General features: G+C 38.0%; 1 protein-coding gene across 1 annotated transcript; it reads right to left on the minus strand.

Annotated features, from left to right (window-relative positions):
• Window positions 1-9,700: 9,700 nt before the first annotated feature.
• On the minus strand, window positions 9,701-14,301 carry six6b (SIX homeobox 6b). Its single transcript, XM_079584688.1, has 2 exons — window positions 12,780-14,301; window positions 9,701-11,572 (listed from the first exon to the last, which is right to left on the minus strand). Exons 1-2 carry the CDS (start codon window positions 13,349-13,351, stop codon window positions 11,407-11,409), a joined length of 738 nt encoding a protein of 245 aa, XP_079440814.1. The 5' UTR covers window positions 13,352-14,301; the 3' UTR covers window positions 9,701-11,406.
• Window positions 14,302-24,463: the final 10,162 nt, after the last annotated feature.

Below are 24,463 nucleotides of genomic sequence, written 5' to 3' on the forward strand. Positions count from 1 at the left end.
TGGATGCCGGATGGAGAGGTGACTCAGGGAGATGGTGACAAAGTGAAGAAGAAAAAAAAGGGATGCATTTAGATGTTTTCATGCAATAAAGCTTAAATACTTTAGCAGTCACATGTCGCGAAACCAAGCAAGCTCTCTTTCTCTTTTCTGTTCGTCCACGCAGCTGTCCCGTTCCCCACTGCTTGGAATGTTTAGTGCTGTCTGTCACTGCTCATTGCAGAGCTAGTCATGCTTCACCGAAGCATAACGTGAGAGTTAAATGAGTGACAAAGCATAAAGTCATAAGGTAAGACAAACTGGAAACACCTTTGATGTCCTCCCGCGTCTCTTTTGCCGAGGCAAGCCTGGACAGATCTGTGTAAGGAATAAAATCATCACCAGTCCTTCATCGTCTCTGCATTGTATACTAATAGAAATGGCAAACAATTTAAAATATCAGTCACTATCCTGAGTTTATCATCCTGTGCTCAAAAGAAAATCTCTTGGATCCGAATCCAAATATGGTTAAGGATTATTCTGACAATTAGAGATTCCAAAAGGTTAGTTTATGCATTCATAATTCTTATTAATACTTGAAGTCTGTAACAAACGTTTGGCCTGATGCCCCAAAGTCTTCATAAATAAGCTCAATAGTTGAAAATGCAACAGCCAGTTCAAAGATGCAGAAAAATGATCTCAGTCCATTGAGTGCCATCAGTGTTACATTATTTATCTGTTCTATATCACACATATCCACATTTCTCAGTTTTCGGCTTTTGAAAGAAGTCTGCTCACCAAGTCTGTGTTTATTAGATTTAAAAAAATAAGTAAAAACATAAATATTGAGAATTATTATTACAATTTAAAACAAAACTATTTTAAGATGCCTGTGAGGGCAAAGCTGAATTTTCAGCATCATTGCTCCAGTCTTCAGTGTCACATGATCCTTCGGAAATCATTCTCACATGCTGATTTGCTGCTCAAGAAAGATTATTATCAATGTTGAAAACAGTTGTGCTGCCTAATATTTTTGTGGAAACCATGAAACATTTCTTTCAGGATTCTAAGATAAATAGAAATTTGTAAGCCATGTTACAAAACTGTTTATTTTAAATAAAAAGATATATATATTTATAGCATATTAATATAATTGTATCACTTAAGTCTCTCCCCTCCACTATTATTTATTTTTATTCTTAATTGTTAAAAAGCAGTAAAAAAAAAAATCCCATTCCTTTTGTTCATCCCCTGGCCTGCCATCAACCCTACACCTCATCCAATGTCAACCACAACCCCAACCACCTGCATCCCTCCCATTGTACATTATATTGACTCAACATTTATTTCATTGTCATTAATAATACACTGTAATAACTTAAAAAAAAATAACATGGTTGCCTTAAAATTTTGAGTTCATTGTAATTAAAAAGTTTAATTACAAAAGAGTTAATACAATGGAAATTGGTTTAATCAACAAACTCAAATTAGTATGTTATCTGAACCACATAAATGATCTAAGTTGATTTGACAAAATAAAAAAATTTTGTGATAACAAATCATGAAAACACCACCCCATGAACAAATCATGGGGTGGTGATGGCGCAATGGATAAGACACATGCCTTTGGTGTGAGAGACCCGGGTTCGAATCCACTGTGAGACACCAATGTGTCCCTGAGCAAGACACTTAACCCCTAGTTGCTCCAGAGGCGTGCGACCTCTGATATATAGCAATTGTAAGTCGCTTTGGATAAAAGCGTCAGCTAAATGAATAAATGTAAATGTAAATGAAAATATTTTTTACAGTGGGATTGCATATGATAAAAAAAAAAAAAATTCTGCCAATTTGTTAAATACATGTCAATAAAAAAAAATTGACTTCCTCATCTGATTCTTAGTTCCTCCAATGTCCTCATAGTTTAACATCATAGGGACTGAATTTATGGAAGCCGCTTCACTGTAATATCAGAAGAATGAAACCAGGCCACTGGCGCCCTAGTATGTTCTTCACTCAGATCCCCACGGAAGAGGCCGCTTTAGCCTCATTAGCACCCGGTCTCATCTAAAGGACCGTCGGATTCAGTGTGTGGGACGGGGATAATAATGAAGAGGACAGAGATTCAGTGGCTCAGTCTGCATCCGTCGCTCCTCAACCAGAATTACTGGGTTGCAAGAGGGTTTAACACACCTTAACCAGGATCTGTTTCACATTGCAAGATAAGCTTCAAATTATGGATACAGGAAGAAACTAAATGAAAGGTAGTCGAGTACAATTCTATTCAGGGACTGCAAAGAAATACTGTTTAATCTAAAGCAGAAAAAATTAAAAGATAAAACCCAATGTTTAGGATGTCCATGCCTTCCTATTTCATGATCTTATTTTGAATCTCTTTTGAATATATTCAAAATTTAAAAGCAGGATGTTATTGAAGTGTTCTATTCAATAACATAGATTCCAGTTATAAGAATCTTTGAATATATTCAAAGATCGAATTTATTAATAAATAAAAAAAGTTCAAACCCACAACAAATAGTCTTATTGCACAGTTCTTCATGCCTCTCAGTGGCCTTTCCATTATAACAGCATGCTTTCTGGTCTCGAATGAATATACAAGCAATCCAGAGCCCCAGAACGTTATAGAGCGTCCTCAGAGAGATACAAGGAACAGGAATTAACTATGGTGACAGCTGCAGAAACCAGAGACCAGAGTTATTTATAAAACCTCTACTGTAACATTTCAAGTCAGCATCCCTCCTCAGACAAGTGCGCTTATTAACTGGTGCCATTCATTACATGAGGAATCTAGACATTTTGCTTAGAGAGAAAAAAAAACGTCATTAGCTTGCATGACATTTTTTTGTGCATGCGTATAATGCCAATAATGAAACAAGAAAAAAAGCATGCTAATGTTCTATTTCCCATCAGTGCATCTGTTGTGGGATCAATTCTGCTGTCAGGACAGGTCACTGCATCATTCATGCGCTGCCATATTAACAAGGAGCACTAAAGCCATGCCATCTGGACTGCAGGTTTGAGGTAGGTCTCTATGTAAAGGGGGAACTGTTTGTCTCCTGGTCATCACTCTAAAAAAAGAGAGTCATTTTACATCTTTTCATGAAGAGCAAAGCGCCATGCATGTCATGCATGAATATAAATGATTGTTTAGGGGAGTCCTGTCATTGGATAATATAGCAATCGACAGGTGGGATTACTGTGGATCACTTGTTTCTCATGAGGCATTCAGAGAAAACCAGCCTTTTCTCCCCCAATAGCTATTTGTTTATTTTCATTCAGGCATTTAGGATTTTCATATCTGTCTGACTGTGTGAGTAGGCTATGTGGTTAGTCAGTACAGTCAGTGTGTAAAAAATAAAAAAATAAAAAAACTTCACAAAAATGCTTATGTGTTTGAATGATACCATTAGCAAATCAATTATAGACTGGCAAAATGTAACCAATACAGATGCAACGTGATTTTAAGCTTCCCATCCCCCACCATCAATACCCAGTCAAGAGTTATAGTGTATTAGTCATTGGTAGACCTCCATCTTTTGGCTATTAATGGGCATTACAAGAGTCAGAGCTTTTTAGAGTTTGATAATATATATAATTTTAGAATGTAACAAAGTGACTCATTACCTTTGATGCAATCCAAAACCATGTAGTTTATAAAGTATTCTGACTGCGCACTCAATTAATTATGTGAAACTGACATTACGCACGCCAATAAAAGACCCAGGCTTGTTCGAGAATAAATTGTGTAAAAGGTAAAAGCATTTTGCTATATTTGCTGCCCTCTAGTGGAGAGAGTTTGTATACCAGTCAACACAATCTGCCTAAACGCTTGCAGTTGTGGGGAAAATTAATCATATACAACACCAGATCTAATATAACAAATTCTAGTTATTTTAAGAAAAGCAAAAAAAAGAACGTCCCTAGTTATGATTAACCTAATCTGTAATCGATTAAAAAATATTGCATCATAAAATGAAAAGAGATAATAAAGGGCATATATCTATTTAAAAGCTGCTGTAATACCCACCTGATCAATTACATATAGCGCAGGCTATGTTTGGATTTACATGAGATGAAATGTTGGGAGTTAACAGTTAAGGGACTTTTACACAGTAGACAATTCTGTCTAACCACTCTCCAAAAGAGATTAAAAGTCTTTTTTTTTTAAAAACTTAGTGTCAAAATACTGACTGAGCAAGGATTTCCTCTTCACAGAAAGAGAAGTAATGCCCCGTTAGACAAATGTAAACAGTTTTAAAAGCAAATGTAAAAAAGCATATGAAGACTGCAAGGCACTGGCCATGGTGCTGAAACTGTACAAGACTAAAGAACTAGAACAGTGGGGAGAGCAGATTTACAGGAAGGGTTACGTTTTAAATAAATGTGGCTTCACATTGCAGTAGAAGGATAATCAATACATATGTTATATTTGTAACTGCGGAGTCAATGTGACTTCTAAGTCCCATCAATAATGTTCTAAAATGACATCTATAATTCTTAACATGACCTTGACTTATTTCTTACATTACTTAACAAGGACAAGGCCAACCTTGCAGCTAAGAGATCACTGAGCGAGCAACCGTGAAGCTTTGACCAACTTTCTAAAGAACGAAGGTGCCACTTGGAGCTCATTGAAGTGAGAAAAGTATTGAAGAAGCAGCTCTAGCTCAAGAAAAATGGGAACAACCACCAAAATGTCTACCTATCAAGTAAAGCACTCAATTGCATTCAGAGGTAAATTTATAGCAGGGACAAGATTCCCTTAAGAACATTGTCCGCTTACTGATACTAACATGTTTAGATACGAGTTTGGCATTTACTGGATGATGATGATGATGATGATTAAAAAATGTTTTAATAGAGTAAAGAAATGCAATCATGTCCATTTTCAAGTGAGTGTAAAATATAAAAAAAACAACAACACAGGATTACAGTTAAATAAATACCTGCAACGTACAACTTTACATTTAAATTAATTTCTGTGTCAAATAGAATAAATCTCACAATTGTTGCTCAGATGAAAAGTCGAAATTAAGAGGAGAAAAGCCTTTCAGTAAAATTGCTTATGGAGATTTAGCGCCATCTATGGCCAAGATGGAAATGAAAAGTAAAGAGGACGTCTAGTATGTAGAGTTGGCTTTTTTAAAACAATTACAAAGGCGTAGCTTGATGACGCTGTGAATGAGCGTGGAATCATGGGAGTTGTTGTCTTCACCTCCACAGCTGAGCTGATGGAAAGCAATCAGACAGGAATCGAGCAGAAATCATGCTCATGGATGAGCTAATGTATTATTAACATTAGTTTTTATCAATTTTACTGTAGCCTAGTATGAAGCAGGGCATAACCGAGAGCCATGGGAGCAGAACGAGGCCGCTAGAGTTCCTGTCGTTTGTTGAGCAGTGTATGTTTATTTTACGATTAAAGTTACTTTGACGTCCACCTCCTTCTTCCCTGAACTTTAACTTCGTAACAGTTATGTTTGATCAATTAAATTCTCATTATTTTATCTAATTCTAATAAAACAAGTGCTGAATTATACTCATACAGGTCATTTGACGAGTTAAAATTGTGGGGTAACGAATTTGCAATCCACGTCTCACGTTTTTCTGTGACGTCTCATCGTATAGGCTAAAGTAGCCTACAGGCCTATCGTTATCTATTCATCGAATACTGAAAAAAAAAAAACTTATCAATAAAAAGGTGTGGTCACTCTAAAAATACAAAACGTATGTATGTAAAACATTTTTGCTTGTTTAGCAGGTCTGCGTTTCCGTTAACTTTGTCTCTTAGCGCGCTATGGAGACTCTAAGCTATAACTTAACTAAAGGAATACCATAGTGTTCCCCGGACCATACCTTAGGAAGTTGCTTAAGATATAGGCCTACCTTCTTACGTGCGACGTTACGGTGCTGTCCATGGCGATGGTGCTGAATCTGTTAATATTGATGTCTCAAGTCCTAGTAAGAATCCCTCTCAGCGGCACTTCCGGCGGCATCTCCAGCAGCCAGGGACTTTTTCAGCCAGCTTTTATTGTTTGTTCTATAGCTATATAGGCTATCCGGACTATAAAGCAATCGGGGAACGTGGAGGCATAAAGTGCGTTAAAGTCAAGGGAGAAGCCCATAGAGAGTGATAAAGTTGATCATGCTGCTAGCTCATGGACAGCTAATACTCACACTCTCCGTCTCTGCGAGATTCGGAAGGGAATGATTCAGATTTCCCTCGGCACAGCTACTAGAAGACCTACAGCTGTCAGATAAGTTGCCCACGTCACATCTACGTCGTCAAGCTCAGTTTGAGCCTGCGCAGTTCGCCCAGCCATCAGACTTCACTTTTCTCCGTTGAAAGTTGTGTCCAGTTTATATACTGTCTATGTGTACAGGCAGGTGCCAGAGAAAGTCCCTGGCTGCTGGAGATGTCGATGCCGCATTTTGCGCTAGGCCTTTCTCCGAGAATCTCTGCATTATGAGAGAAAGCGGTGTTCTTTATAAATTTATCACTTCAGAAATAGTGGAAATTGCATTTATTAGGATTAATGGGATATTATTTAAAATCCAAACTGTGGTCTACATATTTTAAAAGTATATAGGATGCTGCTACAATAACGGCCCATTACAATTGTTTACGTTCTTTCTTCTTTCTCCTTTTTGTTCGCTGAGGTGGAGCTGTGATGAAATGTTGTTCTTGTAGGCTAAATACTTTCCAGCACCCTCAGTAGCCTAATAAAAGGTACATCGTATGTACGGTGCTCGGCAGTGATCAAAAATGACTTAAACAGTGAAGTTTGAAGTGACCTCTTCTTGTAAACTTAGAGATGTGGATTCGGACGGCAATACAATTACCGACTAACCCCTGTAAATGTTTAAAATACCGTACGACCCGCGCCATGAGAAACAATTAGCGTCGGAATAGGGATAAAATGACGCTTTCACTGGCCTTTGAAAGGACTCCGTAGACAGCGTCGTCTTTCATTTAGCACAACTATTCGCTGTAGGCTATGCCATAGCATCTGTGAGTTTACAAGAAGAGATTCAAAAGTCAAAACTCACTGTTTAAATCCTTTTTGATCAATGCCGAGCACCGTACTTAAGATGTAGGCTACAATTTTATTACTGAAATGCTGGAAAGTATTTACAAGAACAATATGTCATTGCAGCTCCACCTCAGCGAACAAAAATGGGAAAGAGAAGAAAGCACGTAAAAAATGTATTGTGGCAGCAATATATGATACAATTTTAAAATATGTAGACTATATAGGCTATAGTTTGGATTATTTTTTATAATATCCCACGAGTCCTAATAAATGCAATTTCAAAATTTCTGAATTGCTTTTTTTCTAAAGAACACCGCTTTCTCACATAATGCAGTGAATTAGCCCCTGCACGAGAGAATAATTGATTCTCCAGCCATCGATATCAACAAATTCAGCACCATCGCCACGGACAGCGCCAGGTAAAGTCGCACGTAAGCAGGTGCAGCAGCTTAAGCAGCTTCCTAAGGTATGGTTCGGGGAACACGCCTAGAAGTGCTATACCTTTAGTTAAGTTATACCTGGCTTTAAGAGTCTTCGTAGCGCGCTAAGAGACAACGTTATCGGGAAACGCAGCCCTGGTTCTTATAAATACGGTTCGTCCCAAAAAGCTTTAATGGATGCTGACACATATTGGGGTAAATGATTGAAGTTTGTTTACTAACCTCTACCTCTGTACATATTTTATGTTTTTTTCTTCTTCTCCGCCATACATCAAACATGATTTTACCAGCATCTAATGGATATTCTTGAAGTCAGTCTCGTGTGACACTTGACTGCAGTGAGTTATTTTCTACAGTGCTCGCGCTTATGCCGCGGCCTTTATCTAAGTTAGGCCTAGACATTATGGTAGGTTGGCTAACTAGTTAGCCCATGACCAATTGGAATGGATGATATATAAATAATTGCAGCCTATTAGCCTACTACAAGAAATGAAATCCTGCAACTGTTTTACATACAATAAATTAACATCACTTGTATAGCCTATCATCACTCAAATGAATGCTACAACAATGTAAAGTTTTAGGCTAACTAAATAAGCAAAAACGAAAATGTGTTCGCAGTGGCTGTGCTCTAATTGATATCTGCTCTTAAGCACAGCCTATTTATTTGTTTGTTTGGTTGGTTGTTTGTTTGTTTGTTTGTTTAAGCCATGGAATGGGAAGATTGGCAAACAACTCTTAACAGCAGAGGGCGCTCAGCTCTAACAAATCCAAGCATATTTACATCTCCTGTCTCCATTTCGACAGAAAAATACATTCCCTCACAAAGGACCTTGTCCTTTTCAAATAAATAAATAAAATGAATGGAGACATTGCATTGATCATTTCAGTGACATAGCCTAGATCTACATCTAGATCCAAGATTTAACCCATTGGAAACAATTATCATATAGCCTACAGTAGCCAGCACACAACTTGTTTTTATCACCAGACAGGCATATTATAAACACTGTAATGAGTATGTTATTGCAATGTTGTATTGATGTATTTGGATTATTTTCTGTTTCACTCTTCATAAAGGAAGACAATGTTCTGGGAAAAACAAATAATTCTGTTAAAATTCGTTGGACAAAACGTTTTCAATTTTCAGCGCCAAATGGCAAACATGGGCTGTCAAATGACTGTGACATGATATGTGGGTGTAATTGTTTTCCCACAAAAACACTCAAGCGACTTTACCTGTAAAAATCACCAGAACACCGTCTATTGTGCTTTAAATCAATTACGATTTTTAAAGAAAAAAGGTGGACTGAAAACAATTTCGTATTTTCCATGCTTTTCACAACAAAAACAGCCTGAATTCAGTGAAATACAAAGAAAGCAAATTGTATGTATTTATAACCTCCAGTTTGACCTAGAATAGACAATAATGGCTTATGTTGTGTATAGTTTATTTTAGCTGGACAATACCTTTATTGTAGAGCTGATGTAAAGTCAAAACAATCTCTGTTACTTTAATTTCCTATTATCACTGTAAAGCTGCTTAAATAAATGAAAGCGCTATATAAATGAAGGTGACTTGACTGTAGTCTATTTTTGTGACTTTTGGTCCATCAGTTTGAGATTGTGTGGTTTGCATGTGATCTGATCTTAGACTTTTGGAGATGAGTGGAATACAACAGTATCTCTTTTAGCCAACAGGAGGATCTTCAAAGTATGCACCAGTTTTTACTCATCTTACTCGGGCCATGGGACTCTAGGGATGCTTCTTATTATGCATCACGTCACCCCGTCTCATATGCAGTTGGTATTGTTTGAATATACTTGCCACGATAACTGTTATTATATTTTTAACATATTTTAAGACAAAATTGCGGAGAACGTGACGGTAATAAAATGTACGTTTGATGTTCAAAACATAATTTTAGTAGGCTATATCAGTTTCGTGGATTGGCCTTGAATATGACAAATTTGCATTGTGTCATGTTCACAAAAACCCATGGCGATGGTTATATAGGTACCGTATAGGTACCCAGGAATTCTGAATACACTAGCCTAGTCATTAGTTTAGCCTCAATGGCCTCATTTTTGTGTCACCGAATGGAGGCCCCTGCTCATTTTTAAAAGTGATATTTAATGAAAATTTAATTCGAGCCAGTGCACTAGCGATTTTTTTTTTCGTAAATAAAATAATTAGCCATATTTATTTTCATTTTTTTTAACGATTTTTTCGCGTTGTCTTTGTAACTGAAATGATATCAAGGAAAATTATACTATAATGCTACTCACACACATTTATTTATACATTTCCGATATTGTAATAAATATGCACTGAAAATGGATTTTCGGAGCTCGTTGGGGAGAAAGCACCCCTTAACCCCAACAGAGCTTTGAAGAGCTCACTATTGTTCCAGTTGGGTTTGAGAAGCGGTCATTAGCGCTGATTAGCGCTGAAGAGTTTGACAACCTTATTGACTGTCAGAAACACTCTTTTCACCTAATCTTTCCGCTTTTGTCCCTTTACAAACTCAATAGCCTGCTCTCCTTTCCCCTACCAATCTATGCCTCGTTTCCCCCCAATAACAGTAGCCAAGCATTATTAACAGACTTTAAACATACTTTGTCCTTCCTTCCCTGAACAAAAGTGACCTTAAAGGAATTTAACGGTGAACACTAAACGAAAGAAAAAAAAGAAAGAAAAAAACGCAATTAACATACGCAATAGCACCAAATTAGTATATTTATGATTATAATAATTACAATAATAATTAGATGCCTATATTAGACTGCATATATATATATATATTGCAGTTTCTTAAACGATCACAGTTTCGCAGTATCTCTGTAAGCAAGTAAAGCTTAAATTAACAAGTAAATGAATAAATTATAGCTTTTAGATGCTTTTCCTCTCTGGCTTGCTCGTTCTGAAACCAATGCGCTTCGCCCTCTCGTTGACCTTCTCCTGTCAGAAAGCATTACATGACGGCAAAGCCAATCACACGGGGCGGTTAACGCGTCTGGACACGCAGCAAGCGATCAGGTTAAACACACCACTATAGCCTACATTTACCGATTACTGGCTGTGCATGAACCTCACACCATTTATACCAGGAATACAGAGGCAAAAGTTCAAGTGGTTTGTCTGCCTAAATGAAGGGTGAATGCATTCACATATGTTAATGCTATTGAGGCTAACAAAATAGGCCGTCCGGAGAAAAGATGACAAAATCCAACACACTTTGATCATAATAATATTAATTATAAAGAAAATGTATATCATAAATAAACACATATTTGAAATAATACCCTATTTTGATGGATGAGAATAAGTCTGTATGGTACTTTTGATCATCGAAATTTTATTTGCGGCGAGTCTTTCATTCATCTTCACTATCGGCGCACACATGCTCTAAAAGTCGATCGTTTACCACCAAAAAATGACCAGACTTGAAATGACCAAGCAAATGAAATTCAGATTCTATAAGAGCAACAATTTAATGTGTAAACACTTTAGAAAACCTGGGAGGTAAAATGTTTCACCATGAAGTCCTTTTCAAAATGAACAAAAAGTGTGAATATCATTTCCGTAGGGCCTGTTTGCTTGAGGCAGTCGATTTTGCTTACAAAAGTAGTTTTAATTCAGATATTTTTTTCTCATGCCAGTTCATGGTTGCCCCCACTTTGCTTTCACAAAAAGATAAATACATTTTTAAAGAAGATAAAGCATTCCATAAATCCAAAGATTCCAGGCTGGTATAGGCTAACAGCCTACAAATAAAAAAATAAAATAAAAATAAAATAAAATAAAATAAAAACACGGCCTCTGATACGTTAAGGCAGGCACAAATGTGCTTGTTTATCTTGCTGATTGTCTGTCTCGATTTCCTTCGTATGTGTTAATTTTCTCATAGTCTTCCCGTATAGCCCGCGGTGCGATGTTAGATGTCACATTCGCTGTCACTTGAAGTGATGGAGATCGCCGACGCAGCGGCTTTGCTCGACAGGCTCGCTTCAGGGCTCGACGCGTTCCCCAGTCGGTCTACAGCACCATCCTCTCCAGCTAAGGACCGAACCGAGCCATTAGACAACACCTGCTGTTGCAACCTTAAAAAAAAAAAGAAAAAGGCTGGGTTTTAGATGAAGGAGTTTCTATAAAAAATAAAAACTCTTAAATTAGCTAAATCAGAGGTTCTCAGACCGCTTGATTTTTAAATAAGAACGTGCAATCAATGTTAAAACATTTGGGCTAAATCAAGATATTTAACTGCACATTCTATTTATGAAATCTGCACATTATGAAATGATGCTCCGCTCAGGCTTCAGGTTTAGCCTACTAACGGAATGCCCCGGAAGAACATAAAATCTATAGGCTGCAGCCAATTCGCGCATTCTCTAGCCTATATTTATTATCTGGTCTATGTTTAATAAAAATAATTCAAATTTAGAAAAAAAAATATGTTCGTGGTGAATTGGCCTAAACAGTTTTAACCAACAATATGCTGGTTTTAAAACAGGCCTATCGGTTTTTACCAGTTTTGAACTGGTGTATGGTAGGTTATTATAACAGCTTTTATATTGAAATGTACAACAAAATATAGAACACAATCTGATAGAGTAGGTAAATTATTGTCTGTAAGAAACGGTCATTTTTTGCAAACATCTTACAACAAAATAAAAAGCCTATAACATCAAGGTAGAATTTCTTCAGCTTAACTGTCGAAACCAAGAAAGCTTTTCATAATCATAATTTAATCTTTGTCACACATCTTAGGCTCTCGTTAATTGTTATATTGTATATCTGTAAGGACTTTTGATGCAGGCAAGGCCCAAACCATAACACAACACAAAAGCTATAGCCATTGATTTTTGGTCAAAAGGGACAAATAACAGTATTTTATAGGCTACATGTAGACTCTTTTTACGCTTTTTTTCTTCCCGAAATTAAAAGTTAAACAAAAATAAAGATAGATGTCCAATATAATTGCACATTTCGGCTTTAATGATAAAAATACATCGCTTAGGTTAAAGGCTTCCGTTACAAATAATAACCGTTCACATTTTTTGAGTAACCCATTTGAGATTTTTCCATTTAAAGACTGTTTGTTTATTTGTGTGTTTGTTACAGGACAAATGACATTGACAGATTATGTTATAGGCTACATTAGCCTAGCCTTTCGCTTATTAAATATGTAGGCTAGAATTTCCTTTAGATTTGATCGACATATCTCATCTTAGTAAATAACCATTTTATTGCTAAAATATAAAATATTTGCTCAATATAGCCCCAATGGTTAAAATCGGAAAAACACACCTGTTTTTTGCGGCCGCGGCTCTGTCCCTTTGTCTTCGATTTTTAAACCAATTCCCCACTTGAGTGGGAGTGAGTCCCGTAGCTTGTGCAAGCTCTCTCTTTTTACTTGGATTCGGATAAGGATCCTGGAGGTACCATTCTCGAAGTAAATGTCGGGTTCTTTCCTTAAAGCAGTGCGTCTTTTGTTCTCCATCCCAAATAGTTTTAGGGAGAGGGAACTTCTTCCGTACCCGGTATTTGTCCACTGGCCCTAGCGGGCGGCCTCGGAGCTTCTCTGCCTCCTGGTAGTGCGACTCCAGCCAAAGTGCTTGCAGTTTAGAGTGGGACTCTTTGGTGAACTTGTGGTTCTCCAGAATATGATAAAGCTCACGGAAATTCCCAGTGTGGAAGGCTACGATGGCGCGAGCCCGCAGCACAGACTCATTTCTGTTCAGCACCTCGCAGGCGGCTGGTGCGACGGGCAGCGACCAAAGGAATCGGCCGAGACGCTCGATGTCTCCGCTCTCCTCCAAAGTCTCGCATACCCCCGCTACCTGCTGGGGACTAAAATTCAAGATTGGCAACTGAAACATGAAGGCTTCTCTTCTCCTCTCGGAGTCCTTTCTACCTCAAAGCTTCCTGCTTTATGTGGCTTTTCTCTCTCTCTCTCCCCCCAGTCGAATCCAAGCGAAAAGGCAATTCCAGAGTCAGCTGATGGAACGCTTGACGATGCAGAGAAATAGAGATGTCGCTCTGTCGGTCTGAGGCTGCCTCCGTTGGAGATTTCGAGGGCACGAGATTACAGCACAAGAATGAAGATATTTTTTGAGGAGGGAAAAGACGTGATGCCCGCTTCTGATTTTCTATTGGACTTGGCAGATTGGTTGCGTAGTTTCCACGGACGCCTGTCAATCACTGTCAAGCGTGCCAATCACGCGGAACGGAGCTCGAGTAGATTTCAGCACCTCCCAGACCTCGACAGCGCCTTTCAGAATGTAAACATCAGCGACCTCTGCTTTTACTCAAGCCCCGCGAGTTACTACGCTCGACTGCGCGTTTTACGCACATTTTAAGTCAACTTTTCGAAAAATGTAAAGCCTAATAGAAAGTAGGCTACAGTGTTGTCTTATACGAAATGTTATTTTTAAGGTCTCACTCGTCTGCCTTTTTATAGTCTAAGCACAGGAGAGGACATGATTGGCTTTTTATCATTCCAAATATCTACGTTCCCGCAGCGTAGTGCGACAAGAAAATGGCTCGGATTAAAATGACAAATGTTAAATAAGATCATGCATGGATTTTCAGTGAAGAAGTTATTCGTCAGCTCCGGACTCTCGCTTGTGAAGAATAACGACCACTGACACAAAAAGGAAACAAATTTAAAAAAAAAACATCTGACAACTCAGCGGAACAGTCATTGGCCTGTCAAATTTAATATCGTGATGTTTAGAATGAAACGAGTCTTAACTGGACAAATCATTCCGCCTTCCAGCTGCACGTGGATACAAGTCTGATCTTTGGTAACCAGTATGCTAAATACTCTATTAACAGCTTACATAATCAGTTATAATCGACCATTTCATGGTCATTCACCAAAACAAATTGTCTATTTTATATTTTAATTAGTCTACTTTTTATTTATAGGCATATGTATTTCATTTTTATTTTAAGCTGTCATTTGCATCACTGAAATATTTTGAATTCTTTTGGGAATTGATAAGGAATTGCGACGGGTATCAATGGACAAACCTGTCAGCCATGCAGATTGTGAAGATGCCATATCATATATTTAAAAAAAAAAACTGGAATAGTATCAGCTACAGCTCGCAATAAATAAGAAGGCGGATGGATAGCGCAGATGGTTTAAAGTGTCGGGTCAGATTATTTCACGGCTGGCTACATTGGAAAAGTTCATTCTGACGGAAAGCCCCTGATATTATTTCCACAGACCCAGACAGTTCATTTGAAGAAAACCCTTCGGGCCCATTTTGCATGATGTATGAGCTGCCCGTAGCTCCGATTATAGAACTACCGTCTGTATACGGGAAGCTGCTCATTTTCATGCACTGCAGTCATGACACAGAGACTGATCTTTCTTTACAACATCAACATCTAGATTTGCCAACACGATTTCATGAAAGTGCGTATCTATACCACGAATGTTATTTCATAGCATTAATACTCCAAAAATGTTTTTTTTTTTTTTTTTTTTTTTTTTTTTTTTTTTTTTGCGTGCATATGCTACGCACTGAAAACCCTTGGGTAGGATTAGAGGTGGGGAGTGCGTTCGTATTGCACGCCATAAAGTGCGAATCATATGCACGCAAAAACTATTTTTGGCGTATAAATGGCATGATAAATCACAATTTAACCTGCACATTAGCAACAAGTTACACTCGAAACTAATATCTGTCAAACATCTAGCTAGGCTAATAATAGGCCTGATAATATTAACAACAACAACAACAATAATAATAAAAACGATAATAATAATACAAAATATAGCTATAATAATATAATAACAATAAAAATGTATCACACATTACAATGTGCAATAAGCAACTTCGTTTACTTCTTTATGTGGGCAATATTTCAAAATAAAAGAGGTAGGCTATAGGGCTATGATTAATATGGCCAAAAGATAATCAAATATCATGTGGTCTTCGGATGCATTTATTCATTACTCGATGGTTCATTAATATTTCACCATTTATATCAAGAGACAATACGGGGTGGGTGGGGGGGGGGGGGGGGGGGGGGGTTCGTTGGCTATACTTATCTGGAAAACATTTAAGATTTCATCGGAGACATGTTGACTTAGTGGGCTTATTGCCATGTACTCCACACTGCGGGCTGTACGAGGCATATGAAACAGGAAAAAAAGTTGTTTTAGTGGCCTTACATGTTTTAGGCTTCAAACATTTAAAGGGCGTTTAATATTTCATATTCTGTCTTGTTAGTTTGAAATAGCCGAATAATTGCCTTTGTGCTGCTCAAAAGAATGAGAAAAAGCGCCATTGTGGCCTGGCGTTCAGACTCAAAGAAGAACAATTACAGACGTTCCTGCAATCATTTCACATTTTATAATAGGTTATTTTAAACAGATACTTTGACGGATGAAATTTTGAAATTATTAAAAAGAACAGTCAAATTCACAAGTTCATAATTAAAATCGCTTCAATGCGCGGTATAAATTTATATTACCTATCAAGTGCGTCATTCCAATTAACGTAAAATAAGTCATACATTTATATAGGCCTACTTTCATGCATGCATGAGTTGAGCAAGATGATTGTTTGTCATTGATAGCGTGTTTTTTTCTATTGTGATGAGTTTTGCATAAAGAAAAATGCCAAGCAACACGGACATTATTAATGGTCCTTATTAAACGGTTCTCCAGTTTTCCAGTAACTTATCGTTTGAATTTATTTTCTATTTAATTTAATTTATCATGTTTACAATTACTAGTATAATTTTGCCATGACCATAAAAAAAAGATATATATGTGTGTGTGTGTGTGTGTGTGTGTGTGTGTGTATGTGTGTGTGTGTGTGTGTGTGTTTAAAACCAAAGGACTAATAAGGAAGAGACAGATCCTTGCTCTATCTCTTCAACCTTTTTCTTGTGAGACAGTTAAAGTCATCCGTTGTGGACCACGGATTCCCACGGTGTGGGGTCACAGCATGCCCCACAGCAAAAAAGCAAAAAAGAAAAGAGAGAGAGAGAGAGAGAGAGAGCAGGAATTGTGGGTGAGGGGCCATTAGATGCCCCAGATTCCTCTGGATGTGCAGTGTGAGCACAGGCTGCTCTCTCTCTTGCTCTCTCTCTCTCTCTCTCTCTCTCTCTACCTCTGTTTCCCTCTTTCTGAATCCATCATAAACATCCCTTTCACTTACACTCGTTCACACCACCCTGTCTTTACATGCCTCCAGCTAGTGTCACAGTATCATGCTTTTGTTCACATGGCCTAGAGTGCATGTCTGGCTTTGTTTAGTCAAACTAAGGATTATCATTCATCAAACATGTTGGATCAGTGACCATTAGATTGTGAATTTAGAAATATCCATAAGGGAGGAGATTAAACACAGGCCTAATTTTGTCATGGCACCATGGCGTTTTCAGAAAGCAGGCTACAATCTCAGAGGCCAGAGAGCAATTGCTCTGGTTGGATTATGTTGTAATTAAGGTATCATGCCAGCAGTCATATTAACAACCCCTCTGGTGATCTAAATATGCAATGGTAAAGCTGTAAATGGGCATTTAGAGTGACAGGGATCCCAGGATCATTTGGACAGTTGAGGATAATGTAGTGGATAAATCTGCTGCTCTGGATGGTGCCATACAGCATTAGAAGAGCTGGCTTCTGTCTTTTTATAAACCATAATCTACGGATGTACAGTAACAGAGAATATCTAATATCCACAGGCCAGCGGAAACATTCATCATCTGAAAAACACGAAGGCTCACACTTACAGCAACATTAATGGTCATCCTGCATGCCCAGACCTTTATAAAGGTCAGTGATGTTACAGCAATTTTTTGCAGATATGGCTTACACTAAAAAGTGTGTGTGTGTGTGTGTGTGTGTGTGTGTGTGTGTGTGTGTGTGTGTGTGTGTGTGTATTGTTTTGTGTGTGGGGGCAGTTTTAAATAAATACAAAAATCAGGGTGACAACAGTGAAAATAAAAATTAAGAAATCAACATGTCAATATCAAAATAAAGAAAAAAATTAAGAAAAAAAGCCTAAGCAGAAATATCAGATAATTTGGCCTTTTCATGACAAGGTTGTGGCACAACTCCCAAATAATTTACATAATTTGAATTAATAATTCAAGAGTGAGGTGGTATGAATTATCTACCTTTTAAGGAGGGCATATTTACATATTTACCTTAGTTACTGTCGCTATGTCCGACAAGCCACGCAGCTCTCACACCTGAAAAAAACATCTTGGAGCATAGAGGACACTGACTACACGCTGACAGACAGGACAGACCAGGTTACGTTTTGGTTACTTTTGATATTAAACATATTAAACAAAGTTTCATCTTTCAAATTTGGTCATTTTTTAAAAGAAATTTAAACAATAAATACCGTTTTGTGCCTCTTTAATGTGTCTGACAGATCGCTGTAGAGCCTCAGTTAAAGCTGCTCGTGAACCGATCATCTCTTCCTTCTAGTTCATTTAGCATCAAATAAACATGAATGACATGTTGTTTTAACCGTGGAAAGGCTCCGTTTTTCAAGTTCAGATCCTCCCGTGTTAATCTGCTAACTCTCCTGACTGCTTTTGTCGGACAAAATGGTGGATGGCGAAGTATGATTGGTCAGATCACCTGTCAATCAAGCTCACTGCGAAGGGTCAATTGCATCCTAATTAATCGGATGAATTTCTGGCATGTCAGACATTTTGGTCGCTCCTCGTGACTATATCCAGCACGATCTCATGAAGGATCTCACGTAGCCTATCTATACGACGAATGATATTTCTCGCGCCATTTATATGCCAAAAATAGTTTTCGCGTGCATGATATGCACTTTATGGTGTGTAGGCTACTCAGCACCCCTAATCCAACCCAAGGGTTTTCAGTGCGCACATGCACGCAAAAAAACAAACAAAAAAAAGGTAAATGGTAGCCTACGAGAAATAACATTCGTGGTAGCACTTTCATGAGATCGTGTTGCCATATCGCACAGTTGAAGCAAACAGAGTAACGAACCGATTGCCCTAAACTCAGTGTTTTTTTCCTCACTGCGCCTGCGCGAAAACAGAAAGTTTAACCATTTAATCTGCAGCAAGAAAGAAAACGAAAAGAGGGATCTTTAAGTTCTGTAGGCCTAGCGTAGCTGCAAATTACTGTTGCTTACCAGTTCGTGTTGCAAAATGGATTAATATTACCCACGTCTTCCAAGCCACATGTGATCTACACTGTGCCTCTTTTATTAATTTGTTAAACAATGTTTTTAAAATAAAGCTGTTTTGTATTTATTCTTTAAATTATTGTATTAATTATTAATACAAGCCTATATGTTATTCGTTCGGTTTACAGCGCGAGGGTATTCATTTAACTAAGATTGTATCAGTCACTGAGTAGGCTAAGTATTTTGAATAGTGATAACAATTGTTTGTATTAAATTATGTATTTATTCGTTCGGTTTACAGAGCGAGAGCTCGCCCACACGCTCTTCTGATTGGCTGCAATGTAAATTGTTATTGTGTCGCGTCTAGTGTGAACAAACTGCAGTCCCTGGAATCACTGTTTGACCTTCAGACCCACAATGACAAATAATAGGGATACCGGTGGTATAGGCCTACTGATAATTTAATTTAATATTATAAATCAAATCCACTCCGTAGGGACCTTTATCTAGTTTTTTTTTTAACGAAGAAGAAAAATAAAATTAGGCTAGCCTACTATTCTACATAGCCTAATCGATTTCACATAAAATTAAATTATTTTGATACATGTATGAGCAAAACTCTAAATGCCCAAAGAGCCGCTAACCAACCCGGTCACAAATGTAGCACGCAGTGTTTTTGTCGTGCAATTTATACGCGAAAATGAGTTTTTACGTGCATATGATACGCATGGGTTAGGGTAGGTTTAGTAGTGGTGTGGGGTGCGTGTGCATTATACGTTTGGTTAAGATTAGTGACGTGGGGTGCACATCATGTAGCCTAGGCAATTGCATAAATCTTTTCACACATTGTTAACCTTATTAGATATATGGAAGCTTGTTTCCGCCACGAAATAAAGCAATTTAAAAGATAATTGGGACTTTTTATCTCACAAGTCTGACTTTTTTCTCAGAATTTTTGAGTTTATATGCCTATCGCAATTCTGACTTTTTTTCTCGCAATTCTGATATTTTTTTCTCGAAATTGCGAGTTTAAATAGCTAGCAATTCTGACTCATTTTCGGAGAATTGTGAGATACAAACTCGGAATTGCGAGGGGACAAGAAGTGTGAGATAGAAAGTCGCAATTTGGCTACGTTCTTTTTCTCTTTTTATTACAGTGGCGGAAACAAGCTTCCACACATTTGCACACACACACAAGCAAGCAGCCCAAGGTGAAAGTGAGTGCGCTTTCAGTCTGTTGAATAGCAGGTTGGAGGAGCCCAGAAGGGAGGAAGGTGGGAGGAAGCAGGAGTTCCCAGCAGTCTGTGCGTGATGACTACATAACCATCTTTAACGTCATGATCAAGACACAAGAGAGTTCAGGACTTCCCCTGGCTAATCGGCTTATTGGGAACGATTTTAAATCGGCTCAGAAGGCGCAGTTGTAAATATGACTTGTTTGGCCGGAGGGTCAAGCTATCATTCTATGCAGGAGAGATTTTGTGTTTCTGAAGAAGTGATGATTGGATTAGTTGGGACTAGGATCTTCTTTTACACAAGGCTGACTAATTCATTTAATGGTTCAGTGTTGGTGAAATTGGTATCAGAATCTGTAATTCTTTCTGTTTTTATTTATTGCGCTGTATCTGATTATTCCTACATTAATTCTTAGCATTGACTCTGTGCCACAGTTCAGTTAGGCTAAATTCCATGGCAAAAGCTGACAAGGGTTGTGTGTTAAGTTGTTTTGATGTGCAAGGCAACATGACCTAGTGCTTCACCCAATCATATTACACATCACTCATACACTGCAAAAAAAATAACTGTGTTTTTCACTGAAAAAGTTTTTTCACTGAATGTAAAATTGAAGTTGCCATGGCTTTGTATTATTTTGCTATAATTGCATATTTAGATTAAGTAAATCTAAGAATATTTCTTAGTTAAATTCTAAGCAAACTGCTATTTTTATTTACATTCTTACAATGTTCAATATATGTTCTTTAGATCATCAACAATCAAGTGATTATTTTGTGCAGAGGAACAACCTGACAATACAAGATATTACTCAACGGGCCAAAATATAATAAGGTAGTAATATAACACACACACACACACACACACACACACACACACACACACACACACACACACACACACACACACACACACACACACACACACACACACACACACACACACACACACACACACCTGAGCATTTGACCTCTGTACTGTGTATGCTGATACTTAGTTATTCAGTATTTAATTCTTCCTAATAATTTCGTAATTAAAAAACTGCATTAAGTACAATTTGGTTAGTTTGATGCTTTTAGAATTTAGGAATATTACGTGGAAAAAAAGCTGTTTCTTTAGTATAGTGGACCGCAAAGAGTCAGAATCACACTCAGATATGACCTGCTCAGCGACAATCTCTTCCATTACACTCAACCTCATTGCTCACAGATCAGCACTTAATTGATGTTGGAGCTGTAAATGTCTAATACACTCAAGCTGTACAAAGCTGCCCTCAAGATTAATGACACGCTCGCTTGACCTTGAAGGTCACAGGACCTTTACAGACCGCTACGGTTCACACCCACGCAGACAGCTCAGTGTCATCCTCAGACTCCGCACGAAGCCCGCTGATCCAATTGGAGCCTTGAGGAAGCTGAGTCTGAGAGGTGTTCGCCAAAGTAGATCATGCTCTATTTTCAACTCCTAAGGTACATGTTATGAAGAGGGCCTTGTTTCCAAATCTGATGCCTGTCGATGAAGTGAGCAGACGGGATTAGGGTTATATCCAGCCCTTGAGGATTCCAAGAAAGATGATAGGTGGTATAAATAGTGTTTGAAACAGTTTGTTGTGCTCGACCACAAATATCACCTGAAGAAGAAAAAGACGACACATTTTAAATATAGAACGAATTTTATTAATAAAACATCGCTTACATGGACTTTTAATGAAAATATTTAATTTGTAATATTTACATTTCATATACAATACACTATAATTTTTTTCAATTTAGTAACATCTAAAGTTTGTTTTGTTATTAGAGGAGCTGTTAAATGGTGAATATACATATTTGCAATGAAATATTGCTACAGATTTATTTACCAATGTTTGGTATATTTCAAGTGAATGACATGAATTATAAATAAATATTGTATGGTAGAACTGCACTGTTCTATAAACAGAACATCCCAATTTCCAAGAATAGGTCAGGATTAAAGAGCCGCACCAAGTAAGATTCAAGTCATCTATTTTAGGAAGGAATGACTTTCCCACTACAAATAAGTCATGGGACATTTTTGAAACATACAACACGTTAAAATAACAGAGGATATCCTCGCGCTACGTTAACATGGGTCTGTGTGGGATAAATGTGTAGTCTAATTTTAGGATTTCATTGGGTTCAAATAAATCTTCAGATTGCTGAAAGCTGTGGTTGTCCTGTGATATGCTCTTCCCATGCAGTGATCTAGTGTGCATGTTTAATACAAAGAAGAAAGTGCTGTCACCAAGGTGCCGTGTGTGTGGATATGAAGCTTTTGAATAATGAAGAAGGCCAATGGCACCCATGCAACTTTCATGATGCCTGCTCTCCATGTCCGTGCACAGGGAGCATCGAAAGCATCTCGCGGGTGTCAGCTTGTCAGGCTGAGAGGACAAGTGAACTTTCATTTCTGCTTCAATGAGCAAATCTCTCTCTCTTGCTCTCTCTCTCTCTTTCTGCCCCTGGCAGACTCTCCCACACACACCACTTGACTACGGCCGCTACCTGTTTCTACATTATAAATGTGCTTGCTTGGCTCTTTTTCTGCTGTGTGTCATGCTCTTAATGAGCTCGGACTTATTATGAATTTAGCAAGACATAACCTGGATCTCTTACAGGCAACATATGAAAACACACGCTTCCGTTGCACATAGAGGACACACATAAAGTTTTCATTTTATTTCTTTTTTAGATATTATCAGTGAAATGTGTCAGTTATGCAAGGATGCTATAGACCTAAAATAATGTAGACAGAAATTCTAGAAAGATCTTTATATGTGAGATTCCTCAAAAAAACCTAAACATGTGAGGCCATATGCATATATACACACTACACAGTCACAAATACAGACAACGGCATGTTAAACAATACTGACCTTATCCCAGATTCCTCTTGTCAGGTTGCTTTAACTTTGTTTTACTTACATGAGTAATCCACTGTTGATCTCTCTAATCTGCACTGTAAACCCAGGTGTTTTAGGAGTAGGTTTTAAGTCTCTCAGGGAATGATCAAATATACCCTATCTGTGTTTATACGAACGGCCATTATGTGTTTGACCTCTGGCTACTCGAGCCAAACATCCTTGAGTGTCAGTATGTGAAAGAATGAGACCCTGAAAGCTCCTTGCTATAGCTAGAGGAAATAATGACATTAAAAGGAGTTAAAGTGCATGACAACTGCATTCAGTCAAGAACTATTATGTTGTGACACAAAGAAGTATGTGAATTCCTGCTAGATATTTTCAGACAATAATTGAATTCAAACAGTATGTGTACATATCCTGATACGTTCTCCCACATTTTTTGGAATATGTAGATGCACTTTAATTTAGTTTTACATTTTAACATTCATATCTTTTATGAATAAACATAAAACATCAACACGACTCTTGCAGTGGCCGAGTAAGTGTTTAATAGTTTGTTTCGGGTGGCTGGCTGCCCTTCTGTTAACGCTGTACAGATTGAACTCATGTGTGACACATGTCCAGGCGGCCTAGAGTAATGCCATCTTAGTGCTGCTGAGCCTCTTATAAACTCATAAAGTTCAGGCCAATGGGGAGATGGGAATCAGAAAGGAACCTGGTAATCCACACCAGCTAAAATGACCATTTAAAAAAATATGGTTAAAACCCTGGACATGGTCATACTCCACAGATAAGTTCAATAAACAAACAAATAAAATAATTCTGCACAGTGCACACTGAGAAAAATATAAAACAGTAAGAGTTGTTGGTGGTATTTATTTTTGCTGGCCTTTAATTGTGCATGTGGCTGTAATGGATTACATCCACAAAACATGCCTTTTGTCAACTTGGACTGGAAACTGTCACTTTACAATGGTGTGTACATGGAAACCATGGCTTAAGGATTGATTGTAAGGAGGGAGTGGAGACGTTGCTTGCTAATATGATCAGTGGTTCTTAAGCAGATGCACAAGTGGCTCAAGGCATAAGCCCATAAACGGGGCATTATAGCCTAATCACTTCTGCAGATACTGTACCTTGCAAAGGAGGCTAAAAGCAAACCACACACAACCTTATCGAAAATGTGTTATGTAGTAGTAACGGAGACTGTTATTTGTTTATTTTGGGAGTTTTCTTGAAAAAGTTAGCTCAGCACACAGAGCAAGCAAAGGCTATCACTGGTATGCTGAGAGTTCACACTGCACTGATAAACGCAGACCAATGGCGACAGTCGCCAGATTACAGCACGTCACAGATTCAGCATGTTCAGTCGGTGAAAACAAGCTCCGACAGAAGCAAACAGACTCCGAAAGGGGTAACGCACTGATACGACAAAACCCGACGGATTGATGTTGCGGTCTCTCGGTGCAGTGTGAATTGGCTTTAAGTCAGGACCACTCTTGAACACATTTCTAGTGTGTTCTATCTCAAGTGAGCCTAATGATTAGAGAGCTATATGACAATTTATCTGTTCAATAAAATACCTTACTCACCTTATGAGTAATAGAAACTCCATCTCTGTGACCCCTGTGACCCCAAATCCCTCAGTTCTCGTCATCTCTGTACCAAGACGATGTTGATTCTTGTTTTATTACGAGCTCTGTCGCGTTGTTGTTTTTTTGCCAGCA

The sequence above is a fragment of the Phoxinus phoxinus genome (genome assembly GCF_949152265.1).
Source record: "Phoxinus phoxinus genome assembly, chromosome: 16".
Classification (NCBI taxonomy): domain Eukaryota; kingdom Metazoa; phylum Chordata; class Actinopteri; order Cypriniformes; family Leuciscidae; genus Phoxinus; species Phoxinus phoxinus.

What these genes read in the sequence shown, in the direction of transcription:
- six6b (XM_079584688.1), bottom strand. Translation starts at nt 13,351, where the DNA reads ATGTTTCAGTTGCCAATCTTGAATTTTAGTCCCCAGCAGGTAGCGGGG. An exon ending in GCCGCGGCCGCAAAAAACAG is followed by an intron (nt 11,573 to 12,779) that starts GTGTGTTTTTCC and finishes TTTTTTTTTAAG; the next exon opens with GTTGCAACAGCAGGTGTTGT.